Source organism: Populus trichocarpa, chromosome 3, assembly GCF_000002775.5.
Source record: "Populus trichocarpa isolate Nisqually-1 chromosome 3, P.trichocarpa_v4.1, whole genome shotgun sequence".
NCBI lineage: Eukaryota > Viridiplantae > Streptophyta > Magnoliopsida > Malpighiales > Salicaceae > Populus > Populus trichocarpa.
Genome location: NC_037287.2, coordinates 3,918,132 through 3,931,758, shown reverse-complemented (window position 1 = coordinate 3,931,758; position 13,627 = coordinate 3,918,132). Strand labels below are relative to the sequence as shown.

General features: G+C 34.0%; 1 protein-coding gene across 5 annotated transcripts; it reads left to right on the top strand.

Annotated features, from left to right (window-relative positions):
* Positions 1-1,061: 1,061 nt before the first annotated feature.
* Positions 1,062-10,958, top strand: LOC18096730 (serine/threonine protein phosphatase 2A 55 kDa regulatory subunit B beta isoform). 5 transcript variants are annotated; one of them, XM_052451518.1, is made up of 15 exons: positions 1,063-1,553; positions 1,743-1,791; positions 3,770-3,873; positions 4,005-4,103; positions 4,189-4,308; positions 5,102-5,302; positions 6,220-6,311; positions 7,452-7,570; positions 7,882-8,005; positions 8,080-8,203; positions 9,588-9,656; positions 9,747-9,838; positions 9,938-10,015; positions 10,107-10,174; positions 10,291-10,958. In XM_052451518.1, the coding sequence occupies exons 4-15, from the start codon at positions 4,035-4,037 to the stop codon at positions 10,428-10,430; spliced, it is 1,296 nt and encodes a 431-aa protein (XP_052307478.1). In that variant the 5' UTR covers positions 1,063-1,553; positions 1,743-1,791; positions 3,770-3,873; positions 4,005-4,034; the 3' UTR covers positions 10,431-10,958. The 5 variants fall into 5 exon arrangements, with proteins under 5 accessions (XP_024453706.1, XP_052307478.1, XP_024453707.1 ...); XM_024597938.2 differs by lacking the exon at positions 1,743-1,791 and having other exon boundaries at positions 1,062-1,553; positions 5,102-5,299; XM_024597939.2 differs by lacking the exon at positions 1,743-1,791 and having other exon boundaries at positions 5,102-5,299; positions 10,294-10,958.
* Positions 10,959-13,627: the final 2,669 nt, after the last annotated feature.

The following is a 13,627-nucleotide window of genomic DNA, read 5'->3' as shown; positions in this document are numbered from 1 at the left end:
GCAAAACTTGAGCTTACAATTGGCTTGGTCAAACCCAGACAACCTGCTAGGTCAACTCGGAACCCAGGTGATTTGGCGTAACTCGGGTGAGAGCCGATTTTTTTTTTTTAACATTTTTTTAGCCAATTCAACTAAAACATTATTGACAATAATCAGAACAACACTAGACCCAACAATGATTCTAATGGCAACACTTGTAATCCCCAAAACCTTCCCAAAAGAATGCTATTCTATCTCTTGAATCTCCTTTACCACTCCGCTCAACAAATTCCCTTTGTATTTGCCCTTCTTCTTTATTGCCTTCTTTATCTCCTTTCCCAACTCTTCACTCACCAAATACTTTGACTTTGATTCTAATTTCTCCACAACCTATGATTCCTTTTCAATTGCCTTGGTTACAAAACAACTTTGGTGTTTTTTTAGTTGGTAACTGTGAGTGTTTTTGGGTGAGATTGAGAGATAGTATTGACATGTGGAGATTTGAATTGTAATGTAGGGTTTAACTTAGTAGATTTTGATGAAGACGATTTGTGTGAGAGCTTTAGTGAGAAACAAAAAGAACACCATTTTTTTCGGTGTTTGATTAATAGATGTTTTTTAAGGTGGGTGGATAAGAAAGAGAAAGGTATTAGCATCTAGGGAGGTTGTGTGAGTTGGGCTTCATAATGTGGGTCATATAATATTTTTTTAGTTTGTGAATTATGGACATTGATATATGATTCAGGTTGCACAACTTGTTAATTGGTACTTTGTTAATAGCTTAAATTTACCTCTATATTATTTTTTAAATAAATTATTTTTTTAAATTTATTTGAATAAACTTGTAAGACTTAGAATTTGGTCTCTTGACTAAGTTAATCCATGTAATTGGAAACCGATCTTTTAACAGGATCAACTCCAAATTTAGTTTAATGACCATGAGAGAATAACTTTTTTTAAACAACTAAATGTTGTGCTGTCTATGCTCCTTTTCCTCAATAGTCAATTTAAAAAAAAAAATTAGAAGAAAAAACCATTAAAATCCCCATTTTCTACTTTTAAGTAAACATTGTGTTCTCGGGTTTTCCTTTTTCCCAAGAGAGAGAAAGTGGAATTTTATTTTTCTCATTTGGCCTGCAGAGAAATACAAAGTGAAAAAAAAAAGGAAAAGAAAAAGACCAAACCAAAAACACAAAAGAGAAAGGCAAGAAGAGAAGAGAACTGTCTCAAATCTCAATGGTTGAATTATTTTTATTTTTATTATAATAATAAATAATATAACAATATATCTCTCATTTAAGATATGAAAATGTTGAGGATGGGCTTTGGTGGGTTTCTGATATTAAGCTGAAAGAAAGATGCGATCTTTTTTAATTGACTCACTGACTCACTGATTCATTGGTTTGATCGAGTTTGAGATTTAATCTGGGCCTGACATTTGATTTCTGATCGTCAAAACAAAATGAACGGTGGAGATGAAGTTGGTGAAGCTCCGCCTGTTCCACCACAGCCTCTGGAGTGGAAATTCTCTCAGGTCTTCGGTGAACGAACCGCCGGTGAAGAAGTGCAAGAAGGTAACATGTTATTCATCTGGATCCACTTGATATTCGATATGGGTTTTGCAAATTAGGGTTGGTTTTTTGGTTTTGGATCGGAAATAGATTGTGTGCCGGATCAGATATTGTGTTTTGGTTTGTGGCTCAATCAGTATTTTGTGTTTTGATTTGAACGAGTTACTGATTCCCATATTTTTTTTGACACAGTAATTAATTAATCAAGTAGTAGTAGCATCAGTGTTCTAGTGAGAGCTTGGTAAGTGAGTGGAGAGTGGTTTTTTTTTTTTTTTTTAATTTAATTTTTATGATGTTGCATGCAATGGGTGTTTTATTTAAGTTGCAGATTACTTGAACTTGATGGCTATAGTTTGGATCTTAATGATTTTGTATAACTAATCAGTAGTTTGGAGTTTGTTACGTAGTTGATATGTTTGATTTAGTGAAGTGTAATTAGACTTGTTTGTGTTTCTGTGGATAATTATTTTTTCTTCGGTTTATAGTTGAATACATTTTACATAGGTATATAAGTGATTAGGGTAGGGCAGGTTCAGTGGGAGACCTAAGTTTTGATCTATTTTTCTTGTTATTCGTTGTTCAAGAACAATGCACACGGAGAATAGGAGAAACTTCTTTCGAGTTGAATAGAGCTTTAGAGTTTTACTTCTATTTTTTCCTTGTCTATATCTGTGGATGTTGATTGATTTATATTGGTTTGAAAATCAACCAAATGGTTTTTTCTGCATCATTTCCAAACTTGTGTAAATTAAATGAGAGGTTTCTCCGACTTGGAGGAGGGTTACAATAAAGAAACCCCATGGAAGAAATGTCATTGGTGGTTTATCTGTAGATATACAACATAAAGAGTTACTGTATTTGGATCCAAAATGAGGATGGTGAGGTAGGTGGCATTCCAGAAAAAAGGGACATGCATGTATTTTTAAAGCTTTGAGAGGGTATGGAAAGAGGTAAGTTGAAGGGATACTGTGTCCCATTCATTACTGAAGTGGAATGAAAACTGTGAACATGAAGAAGGATTATAAGAAGTTATTTAAACTAAAGAAGAAATGAAGGAGCGATCCACTTATGTTCCTGTTGGAGCAGGATTTTGGGAAATAACATCTGGAACAGTCTAGACCTACATCTATGCATAAACTGTAGGTTTGAACAGTGCAATAACTGTCTGCCAGTAGTTGAGATGCCAATGTTTATGACTTTGAGGTGGTTTGGTAAAGAGTGACCTTGAGAAATGAATGTTTCCATTCGATGGTTTCTTCTATCGAGGACTTGATGTTAGAAGATTGAATCTCTAGATAGATAGGAGCGAATATCCTTAATATTTAAAACAAGGGACATAAAGTTTTGCTCTGTTCTGTGTGTGTATGGACTTATGCTGACTATTTGTTGCTGAAAGTATATATTTCTACATCAAAGGAATCACTATAATTTCTCTAGGAGGATTGTGGTACAGAGTGGCATTAGAAGTTACATTCTTTCATTTGGAAAAGATTGTTATAATTTCTCTAGGAGGATTGTGGTACAGAGTGTTCTTTGAAGCTATTTTCTTTCATTTGGAAAAGATAGTTGTGGATATCAGACAAGATTTTTATCGAGAAACTTATCTTGAAAGTCTTCTTTTGGTTCAAGAAGGGTGGGGTTGCAAAATTGTGCCATCACTGCTATGAAACCGAGTATTTGATTGTTATTGCCCTGGCAAATCTTTTTTTTATTGGTGCACAGGGAAGTAGAATGGCTGCTTGTTTGGTCGGCAAGTACAACTGTATATATAGTGGAATCTTGAGTTCGGTAATCTGTATCTGTAAAAAATGACTTTTTGCTAAAGATCCAGCATGATGTGGGAGAAAACAGCAAACTGTTTATTAGATTATATTTTGTTTATGCAAGACCCTGCTTACCTTACTATGTACCTCCAGCAAGTACAAAGGACATTCTGTTTTAGGAGCTGTGTTGGTGTCCTATTGGATACTCTCACAATGTGCTGCTCATTGAGAGCCAGTAGCTTCTTTCTTTGTTTGGGAATCACTGATAATGATGTTTTGGTTTGTATTGTTCTTATTTTCACACTGTATATGTTATTTGTTTATGTGTTTATTTATTTTTTTGCTATGCTTTTCAACAAGTTCGTATATTTCGTTTGTGCTACAATAATATTATTTGGAACTGTATGGCAGAACATATAATAAAATTCCTTAATCTTATTGTGTTTCTTTCTGCAGTTGATATTATTTCAGCAATTGAATTTGATAGAAGTGGTGATCATCTTGCTACCGGTGACCGTGGAGGCCGTGTGGTTCTCTTTGAGAGAACTGACACTAAGGATGTATGCTCTTTCTTCTTTTTCTAGCTTTGTTAGCAAAATGCAATATTGATATTTTTGCTAATAGTTTCTTGTTAATGGATTATTGTCATGTTAGTGGTAGTATTATGACGAACCTTTTCTGTAATGTGTAGCATGGTGGATCCAGAAGGGATCTGGAGAGGATGGGTTACCCAATTAGTAGGCATCCTGAGTTTCGATATAAAACAGAATTTCAGAGCCATGAACCTGAGGTCTTCTTTTCTGTCATTTTTTCAGATGCATTTTGGCTTACCAAGCTTCTAACATTCACACTTGCATGTTCATTTCTTTTTTCAGTTTGACTATCTCAAGAGTTTGGAAATAGAGGAGAAAATTAACAAAATCAGATGGTGCCAAACAACCAATGGTGCTCTTTTTCTCCTATCTACTAATGATAAAACCATCAAGTATTGGAAGGTAGGAAAGGAACGTTATCTTGAAGCATGATGAAAGGCTAAATACTTTTCATTTATCATGTCTGCTAGTGAGCTTCAACTACCTAGTTTGTTATTATGCTACCTGGCCAGTGGCCAGCATGCTTCTGTTCACATGGCATAAAAATGAGAATAAATATAATCATTTTCTTATTGATCTGCTATGAGGCCATTTTTTTTTATCAAAAATCTTAATTAGGTTTTTTTTCTGTCTTTGAATTTGTCCAATCAAATAGTCTTGCGTACAAGGATCTAGTCATAGTTTAAATGAGAGGTATGTAAATGAAACTGTGTATAGCATGTTATGGTGTTTACTTGATGTGTCAAAAGCATACAGGATGTTACTGATTTGCTGCTTTACAGAAACACTGCAACTTAGTGCTTAACAAAGGGCTACATCATTGGCCCTGTAATTAATCAGAATGTGTTCAAGAGAGCTTGAATGCATAGTAGTGTTTTAGAGAGGTTGAATGCATAGTAGTGTTTTAGAGAGGTTGAATGGGTAGCACGCATCCCCAGAAATATATGCATGATGAATTTTATTATCTGTGCTCAAATGTCGGCTTATACTCATAATGTCTAGGTGAATCTTATAATCAAATTGTCTAGGTGTATCTTAAAATCATAATGTCTAGGTTTATCAAAAGTGGAACACCTCATATATCAACTCCTTGTCCTGACTGCTTCAAGTGATATTATTATTGATTTTTTGGTCCATGGTTGCTACATTTTAAGCCCACTTATTTTTTTGATATTTCTTTATGAGAATTGTACAGGTCCAAGAGAAGAAGGTGAAGAAAATTTCTGAAATGAATGTGGACCCTTCTAAAGCTATAGGAAATGGTAGCATTGCCAGTTCAAGCAATTCAAGTATTGGTAAACAATATCTTGCAAATGGAGGAGGCAAGTACGATTTACCAAGCAATGACTTCAGCATTCCTCCTGGGGGCTTTCCATCATTGCGTTTACCAGTGGTAGTTGTACTTAAACCATTCCATTTCTTTTCCTTTTCCTTTTGTGAATTGGTTATGTTTTTGAAATAAGTAAAACTAACTCCAGTTTTCACATTTTTAAAAAAAAATCCAAAATAGACGTGCTCATGTCTGAAAGAGTATGAAGTACAATTTTCCTTGAATTGATTCCTCCAATGTAACTTTATGACTACAGAATCTTTTGCTATTTAAAAACTTCCTCAATTGATTTGCTAATGTACTCTTGGAAGTCAAGCCTTGTTTTTCTCTCCATTCAAATGTACCATAGGAAACGGCCATCCATGAAAATCACAGGATGGAAAAGAAGTAATAGGCCTTACATTAAAATGGAAAGATGATAACACAATGGAACAGGCCATACATAATAAAGCTTGTCATCTTAAGAAACAGGCTGTTGTTCAATTATAACCAAAATCCATAATGCAAGAGCTCAAAAAACTGAAGGAAATCCCAACAACTGGATCGCTTAACAGCTGAATAAGTCACCAAATGAAATTTAAAGCAACCAAACACTCTGAAAGAATTTTCTCTTATCTCCACTTTTCACTCACCCTCATATGCAGTAGTGCATTTTTTAAAGGCCTCCTTGTTCAAGGAACAATGCTTTCAATTGATTTTGTAACCTTTCTATGTTACTGGTGTGGCGTTTGATGCTATGGTTACTAAAACAAATAATGAGTAAGTTGGTTTCCCTTTGCACCCTCTATTTGTGTTTTTTTTCCTTTTTTTAATGCTAGATATATGAGGTATGAATCAAATTCTGGAAGTCTTTTATTTTCCTTTTTAGGGCTGGAGTGGGGGGTGGGTGTGGGTGGTGTTGATAAATGGAAACAGTTGTTTTTTGATGAGGTTGATTTGTTATTTGAACTCCTTGCATTATCTTTTGTGGATCTAACTCTTAGGTGACGTCCGATGAGACAAGCTTGATGGCTAGTTGTCGAAGGGTATATGCTCATGCTCATGATTATCATATTAATTCAATTTCAAACAACAGGTCATTCCTTTTCTTCTGTGGTTGTTTCGAGCTTGTAGTAGCATCTGTTTTTTATTAGTTTTGTTCTTTTAAGGTTTTCATTATTGTTTAGTTCTTGGATTCATTCTTGGACAATGATTAGACTTTAAAACAGTCTACAATGTACGTTTCAATTTTTCCTTTTTTTTTGTTGATGATGGAAATCTGTCACTACTACTTGGCATTCATGATTTTTTTTCTTAAGAAAAACTGAAATTGTGATAAAAGAGCAGCATTGCTACTGATGTTGTGTTGTATATTTTATTGCTATGTGCTTGTAGCATGGTTTGTTTCTAAGGTGCTCTTTTGTAATGTTATTGAGTCCCATGGGCTTTAAAATTGGGGAGGAAGACAGAGATGATAAGATTTTGTGCTACTTATTTTTTATTTGGAATGTTTCTACAAATGAAAAGAACCGTGTTTTGGCCTGTCGTAATTCTTAAGATAGACAATATAAGAAAGAGAATAGCAAAGAGGAACAAACAGGAGCACATCTTGTCCCCTGAAGTTGAAGAAACAAAATAAAGAAAACTCAGGATGAGATTGCACTCAATATTTTCTGAATATAGCCAAAATAAATCATTCTAAGCCGGCTGATATGCCATAAAAGAAATGAAAACCATTATTCTATCCCATTACAGTTGCCTCAAAATGGAATGATTGAAGATTCTAGGAACTCTTCTCCAGGCTTGTAAAGTTGGTTTTTATTTCTTGAAGTGGCAAGCTAAAAATCTCACACATTAAAACAGCGTACATTTGAGCTATAAATGTTATTGAGTTTAAGTGTCTCTATAGTCACTGACCTTAGTTTTTTTCTTTCTCAATTTTATCTTGCCTTTTTCATTTGTTCAATTTGTCCTTTTTGAAGAACAAAATTGCACTGTGCATACAAATCGGATGGTATTGGCTTGTTCTTTGCATTATCTTTGGCTCTATCGTGCTAGACATTGCATGTTGAGGGTTTCTAGACATGGTAGTTTTGCTCATTGCTTCTATATGGAACACATAATGAAAGATTATTGTCACTGGACTAGCATCTCTCTGTTTGTTCAAGCTTGCCTGATACTGTTATGATTTTATTGAAATTTCTCAAATCTTTCCATCCTGTGTCATATATTCCAGTGATGGTGAAACTTTTATATCCGCCGATGACCTACGAATAAATCTTTGGAATTTGGAAATTAGCAATCAAAGTTTCAATATTGTTGATGTCAAACCTGCAAATATGGAGGATCTTACTGGTAAGCTCTTTGTTCACTGATGCTGATTGTATTAAGGATGTAAATTTAAGCATTAATGCACTTGTGATCAAATTTTGAGGATTCTGGCTTTGTATATTTCACCTTTTGGAATTCAGTTGGTTTTTCTGGTGCACATGAACTGTTTTTTCAATACTGTCCTTCGCCTTCCCATATGAATTTCTGAATAGATACTGGACAATGTTTGCCATCTTCTGTCCCCCCTTTGGTTGAGTAATTGATTATTTCAACCGCGAAGCATCTGTATTACCTATATTCTTTTGAGGTCTCAACCTGTACACCTATCCTTGCAGAGGTTATAACATCAGCAGAATTCCACCCCGGTCATTGCAATACGTTAGCATACAGCAGTTCAAAAGGCTCAATTCGACTCATTGATTTGCGACAATCAGCTTTGTGTGACTCTCATGCCAAATTGTAAGTGTTATTTTATATCGCTCATTTACTTCCAGTACTATAAACAGCCCACCAGTAACATCCTCTGCATACAGGTTTGAGGAAACAGAGGCACCAGGCTCGAGATCATTTTTTACAGAAATAATTGCCTCAATCTCTGATATTAAATTTGCAAGGGATGGAAGACATATACTCAGTCGTGATTACATGACTCTTAAGGTTTCGGCTTATATAATTGCAAAGATTTTGGTTCATAATTTTTCATTGAATTTGCTGCAAGTCTTTTGGATACATATATTCATAGGAGTCAAGGTTTATTACATAAAACTGGCCTCCTAAGCATGCTATGTTGTGGCTTATAAGCACAGAAGAAATGTCCATCTCTGCAATCCATAGGATGTCCAAACAGTATGATTCCAACAAATGCAATATTCATCAAGCAAAATGTCTAGAGATAGAATTTGACTTTTCCTGCAAATTTGTTTTATCTATGACCTGTTATGGGAAGCAAGAAACAGGAGGTTATGTCTGTAACAAGGTTCCAAGACATTGGACAGTAAGTACATAATAGGACTCATCGTGCTATTAATTTGAAAACCATAAAGGTAAAAAGAATGTTGGTATTCTGCTTTTTTTTTTTTTATTCTTTACTTGATCAAGTGTTTCAATTTATGCTATGGTGTCAAGATGAGATGATTCAAGGAAAATGAGTTCTGTATGAAATTTCATGACAAGTAATTGGCTCAGGGAAATTGAGTGCTTCATGAAATTTTATATTACAATAAGCATCTAAGCAAAAACCTAAGCATTTTTGCTAGCTGGTCAACACTAGTACTTTGTTTCCCTTGAAGCCATTTTGGGCAAAGAACAATGTCAGGCTTACCTTATACGAACTTGTAGAAATGCAAACTACTGGATGATGGCAAGAGTTTGGATTGATGATGCGTGCCATGTTAGTTTGTAACTTTTCGATATTTTTAAAACAAAAATAAATACAAGGAATGAAAGTTTCAAATTTTACACAAATAGACATGAAATAATTGACTTAGAAGTTTAATAGATTTACAACTCTTGCCCTTTTGTCTGTTCGTGTAAAATTTGTTTTAAATTTTATTTGTGATGTGTAGCTTATCCAAATTTTTATTCTAGTTGATTTGTTAATTTTGCATGTATGGAGTGCATGAGCACTTTATAGGTTGTGTTTACTTCAAGACTAATTTGCTCTGTGTTTCTTTTAATTCATCCGTTCGAAAAATGTATTTGACTGTTGAAATAAGAATTTCTCTTTTTCATAATTGCAAAATGTTTGGTAAACTATATTTGCCGATTGAACTATGGGAATTAGTAGTAAAATGGAGAACTCATTTTTCTAAACTTGGTAAATTTAGAAACTAAGTCTTCCAAGAAAACAGTCTGCTGGTAAAAACAATCAAGCAACTATTACTTCTGGTTCTGCTTTGTGCTGATGTTTCAAAAAACTACAATCTAGTACTTAAGCTGATTTTGTTTTCATGGCACCTAAAGAAGATATGCATGCATGCACTTGAAGTTAAGTAGCAATTTCAATTTCATGATTCTCAGTTGTCTATTTTCTTTATTATAGTTGTGGGATATCAATATGGATTCTGGTCCAGTTGCAACCTTCCAAGTTCATGAACATTTAAGACCAAAGGTGAGATTCCTTTCTTTAGACAAAATCGGACCAGGGAATTTTCTTTGTTAGGCTGTTTCCATTCTAATTATATTCTTTGAATTTACCCAGTTGTGTGATTTATATGAAAATGATTCAATCTTTGATAAATTCGAGTGTTGTTTGAGTGGTGATGGATTGCGAGTTGCGACAGGCTCCTACAGGTCAGTGGTTTTTTTTGTTCTTATGTCTGGTCATTGTATTATTGTTATTGAAACCACAATTCCATGTGCCTTAGTTTGGTATTTTTTTCATGTCCCCAGCAATCTGTTTCGGGTATTTGGTTGTAACCTAGAAAGTACTGAGGCAACAACTTTGGAAGCCAGCAAAAATCCAATGAGGTAGTTTCTGTTTGATATATGAATGAGATTGAATCTAATGATTTTGATAGTTGAGATGGGACATCTTATAAATCATGAATTATAATATTAGGAGACAAGTCCAGACCCCTTCAAGGCCTTCAAGATCCCTAAGCAGCATAACACGTGTTGTAAGACGGGGTCAGTGCTTTCACTTTGCCTCATCTTCCTTCCTCCCTACCTTGCACCCCGTTCCATGTTCTTTTGTCATCTTAACAACTTGTTTTTATTATATTAATCTGGAGATCACTCGATAGCAGGAGCAGAAGGCCCAGGAGTTGATCCAAATGGAAATTCTTTTGATTTCTCCACAAAGTTGTTGCACTTAGCATGGCATCCTACTGAAAATTCCATTGCCTGTGCTGCCGCAAACAGCTTGTACATGTACTATGCATAAAGATGATCCCAGGAAGAAATGTATTTGCTTGGTGAAGTTCTGGGGTTGCTGTTGGAGAAGATTTCTTTTCCATTCCCACCAATGAGCTAGGCGGAGGCTACTTTGAGTTTTGCATTTAAAATGTCCTTCAATCTGCAGCACCTGCTATGTTATAGAATGTTCCTGAAATGGCTATTGCAGAATCCATTTGGAAGCAGCTTGTTATCATTCTCCAGGGAGCTAGCTAGATATCAATTTTCTTCCCTCTTCTCCTAACCCCAAAATTCCTTTCCTTTCCCCTCCTTTTCCTGATATCTTCTAAAATAGAAGATGCAATTATGTTCGAAGTTGTGATGGGTTGAAGTCATTAGAAAATGTGATTGTAGTTCTTCTACAGCAAAACGTAAAAGATGTTAAGTAAATTTGCCACTAAGTCCAAGGTGAATGTAGTTACGTAGATCTTGGTGGGAAGGAGCTGTTGAAACTTGCAATGCAATTTTTCTGTTTATTCTTTATTATTCTTGAAACGTATATCCTGTAGTTATTTCCGCTCTGGATTACTGATTTTCCCTTCCTTTCTGGATTACTGATTCTTTTGTCTCTAGGATCACCAAGTAAACTACCGACTCGAATTGCCAGTTACCCGCTTCATACTATCTTGTTGCGAGGATATTCAGTATTTGCCTCAAGCATGAAGGTTATTGTATTTTTTTTATTTTTTTTCACTTGAAAAGGCAATTAAATGTTTGCAACGAACCTCTGCAAGCTTTTCTTCTTGATTTTTTTCACCGTTGTTTCAATGTTTAAAATGATGCCTTCATGCATCTTACAATCTTCAAGTGTGACTGTGATCTTGCTTTCATCACTATACACATTCCAAACGTGGATCTTACCTTCAGAATTGAAGAAATTAACGAATGATCACTCAAGCTCTCAAGGAAATCTGTCCCCGAAAAATTTAATATTTTGAAGTCATGCATGCATGTGATAATGTACATGGGCAAATACGCAACATTTTAGAGACGGAGAATTGGTGTCTGAACTATGGCTGGACGAAGAATTGGAATAAGAATAACCTCATAAAACTGTTCCTGATGAGAATATTACATATGTGGATTGGATCTCATTTAATACAAGCTCATGGGTTGATTAATGATATTTGGGTTGATTAAGTTTTGAGAATTTCTACATGACATCAAATATGAAGTTAGATAGTTATGTTGTTTTAATTTCATTTAATAGAAACATGAATTTGTAATGGGTTAACATGTACTATATACGGATGAGGCCTTAGTAATTAAAAGCATGATATTCAGTTTTGAATTTAAGTTAGATAATTATGTGGATTTAATTTAGATCTATTATTTAATTAATGTTTATTTTGTAAGCTATATTATATAAGTAGCTGAAAAAAACTTTGGAAAGTGGAATTTTATAGTCATTAAAAACAGAACAGTGTAAGAGCACTTCTTCTTTGGGTTCTTTATTGAACTTCTAGAGTTTATCAAGGACATAATCTTTGTAGTGTTTTAACTATATACCTTTGGTTTTTGGTTCCATAAATCACGGGGTCGGGGTTTTTTAATCTGATTTCAGCTTTTTAAGGTGAGTTTCAATTCTTGATTGTGAGTTTCAAGGTCTACTCTTTCGGGTTTACATAAGTTTGGAATCAAAACTTGGCTCTAAAATCAAGTTCATTATCTTTAATTTATTGTTTTTTTTTATTATTGTTCAGATTTTGTTTTCTTTTCGTTTCAAGATTACATCATAGATAATTGTTCTTTGAATCAAATCACACCATATACATTTAAAATTCACCTTGTGCACATTAATCAAAACAATTAATGCAAATTACTCAAACTTATGTTCTTAATTTTCAGGTTTTCTCGTTTCCAATTGTGTTTTGCAGTGATTAAAAAAAGAAAGTCTTTTAGTTAATTTCATTTTGCATTGAAAAAAAAATCATAAATGCAAGTTAAGAAGTTCAATCTTGAATATGTTTTGTTGAATTATTCTTTGAGAAAGTGTTTATTTTTTGATCTTTAGTGTTTATTTTGCCTTTCAAAATAGTTCTTGGTGCTAATTTTTCTTCTTTACATATTCCATTTAACTTAGACTAGACATTATTGCTTCCTAATTTCATTTCTTTTGCTTTCTCTTCCTAAATTTCTTTATCATTTCTTGTTTGTTTTTTTTTTGTTTTTCTTTGAATTCTATAGTTTGAACACTACAATTAAGTTTTATTTTTTATTGAATTCGTTTAGTTCAATAAAGAACTAAAAAGATAAGAATGGAAAAAGACGAGAGTTCGAGATTAACATCGAGAAAAGCCAAGTCAAGAGTGAAACAGAATTGAGTGATATATCTTTGAGTGCAAATATGTAATGGAGTGTATGAGGTTTATTACTAACATCTTTTATAACTATCGAATATATCTTTTAAAATCGAGTCATCATCTATAAAGAAGAAGGAGAACACATTCTTTGTGTTGCAAGTAATGCAATAAAAATTTAAGCATATATATATGGTGTTTGGTGATATGAAAGATCAAATAGTTAGACAAGACGTTGCAATTGCTAACTTTAAAAAAGAATAACTCGAAAAGGTCCCTAATGCTAGAAGGCAAGTGAGACGTGCTCCCATACCCAAAACTAGATTTGATGTTAAGAATGAGGATGAAGATGTGGATGAAGGTGATTAAACATCCATGATTGATATAGGCAGATTTAAGCACAATAGTGATACGCATATGATAAAGGAATTAGAAGGGATAATAGAGGCCATGATGGTATAGATAAGAACCTTGAGAGTATTAAAATGAAGATTACCTCATTCTAGTTAACAAATGATCCAAGAACTTACTTAGAGTGGGAGGAAAAAAGTAGATGGAAGGTTTATTAAGAAAAAAAAAAGTTAGCTATGATAGAGTTTACCGACTATACAATCATATGATAGGATAAGCTTATGATGAATAAAAGGAGAAATCATGAAAGGTCTATTGAAACTTGGGATTAAATGAAGGTTGTCATGAAAAGAAGATTCAGCCAGCCATTACTAAAAGGACCTATGTCAGAAGTTATAGAGTCTTACTCAAGGTTCTAAGAGTGTGGAAGATTACCTGAAAGAGATAAAGATAGCTATGATTTATGAAAATATTAATGTGAACCCTGTGGATATAAAGGTCCCGAGACCCACAGTTAAATCAACTCTTCCAAGAA

What these genes read in the sequence shown, in the direction of transcription:
- LOC18096730 (XM_006385273.3), top strand. Translation starts at nt 1,442, where the DNA reads ATGAACGGTGGAGATGAAGTTGGTGAAGCTCCGCCTGTTCCACCACAG. An exon ending in AATTCAATTTCAAACAACAG is followed by an intron (nt 6,312 to 7,451) that starts GTCATTCCTTTT and finishes CATATATTCCAG; the next exon opens with TGATGGTGAAACTTTTATAT. An exon ending in AACACGTGTTGTAAGACGGG is followed by an intron (nt 10,175 to 10,290) that starts GTCAGTGCTTTC and finishes ATCACTCGATAG; the next exon opens with CAGGAGCAGAAGGCCCAGGA.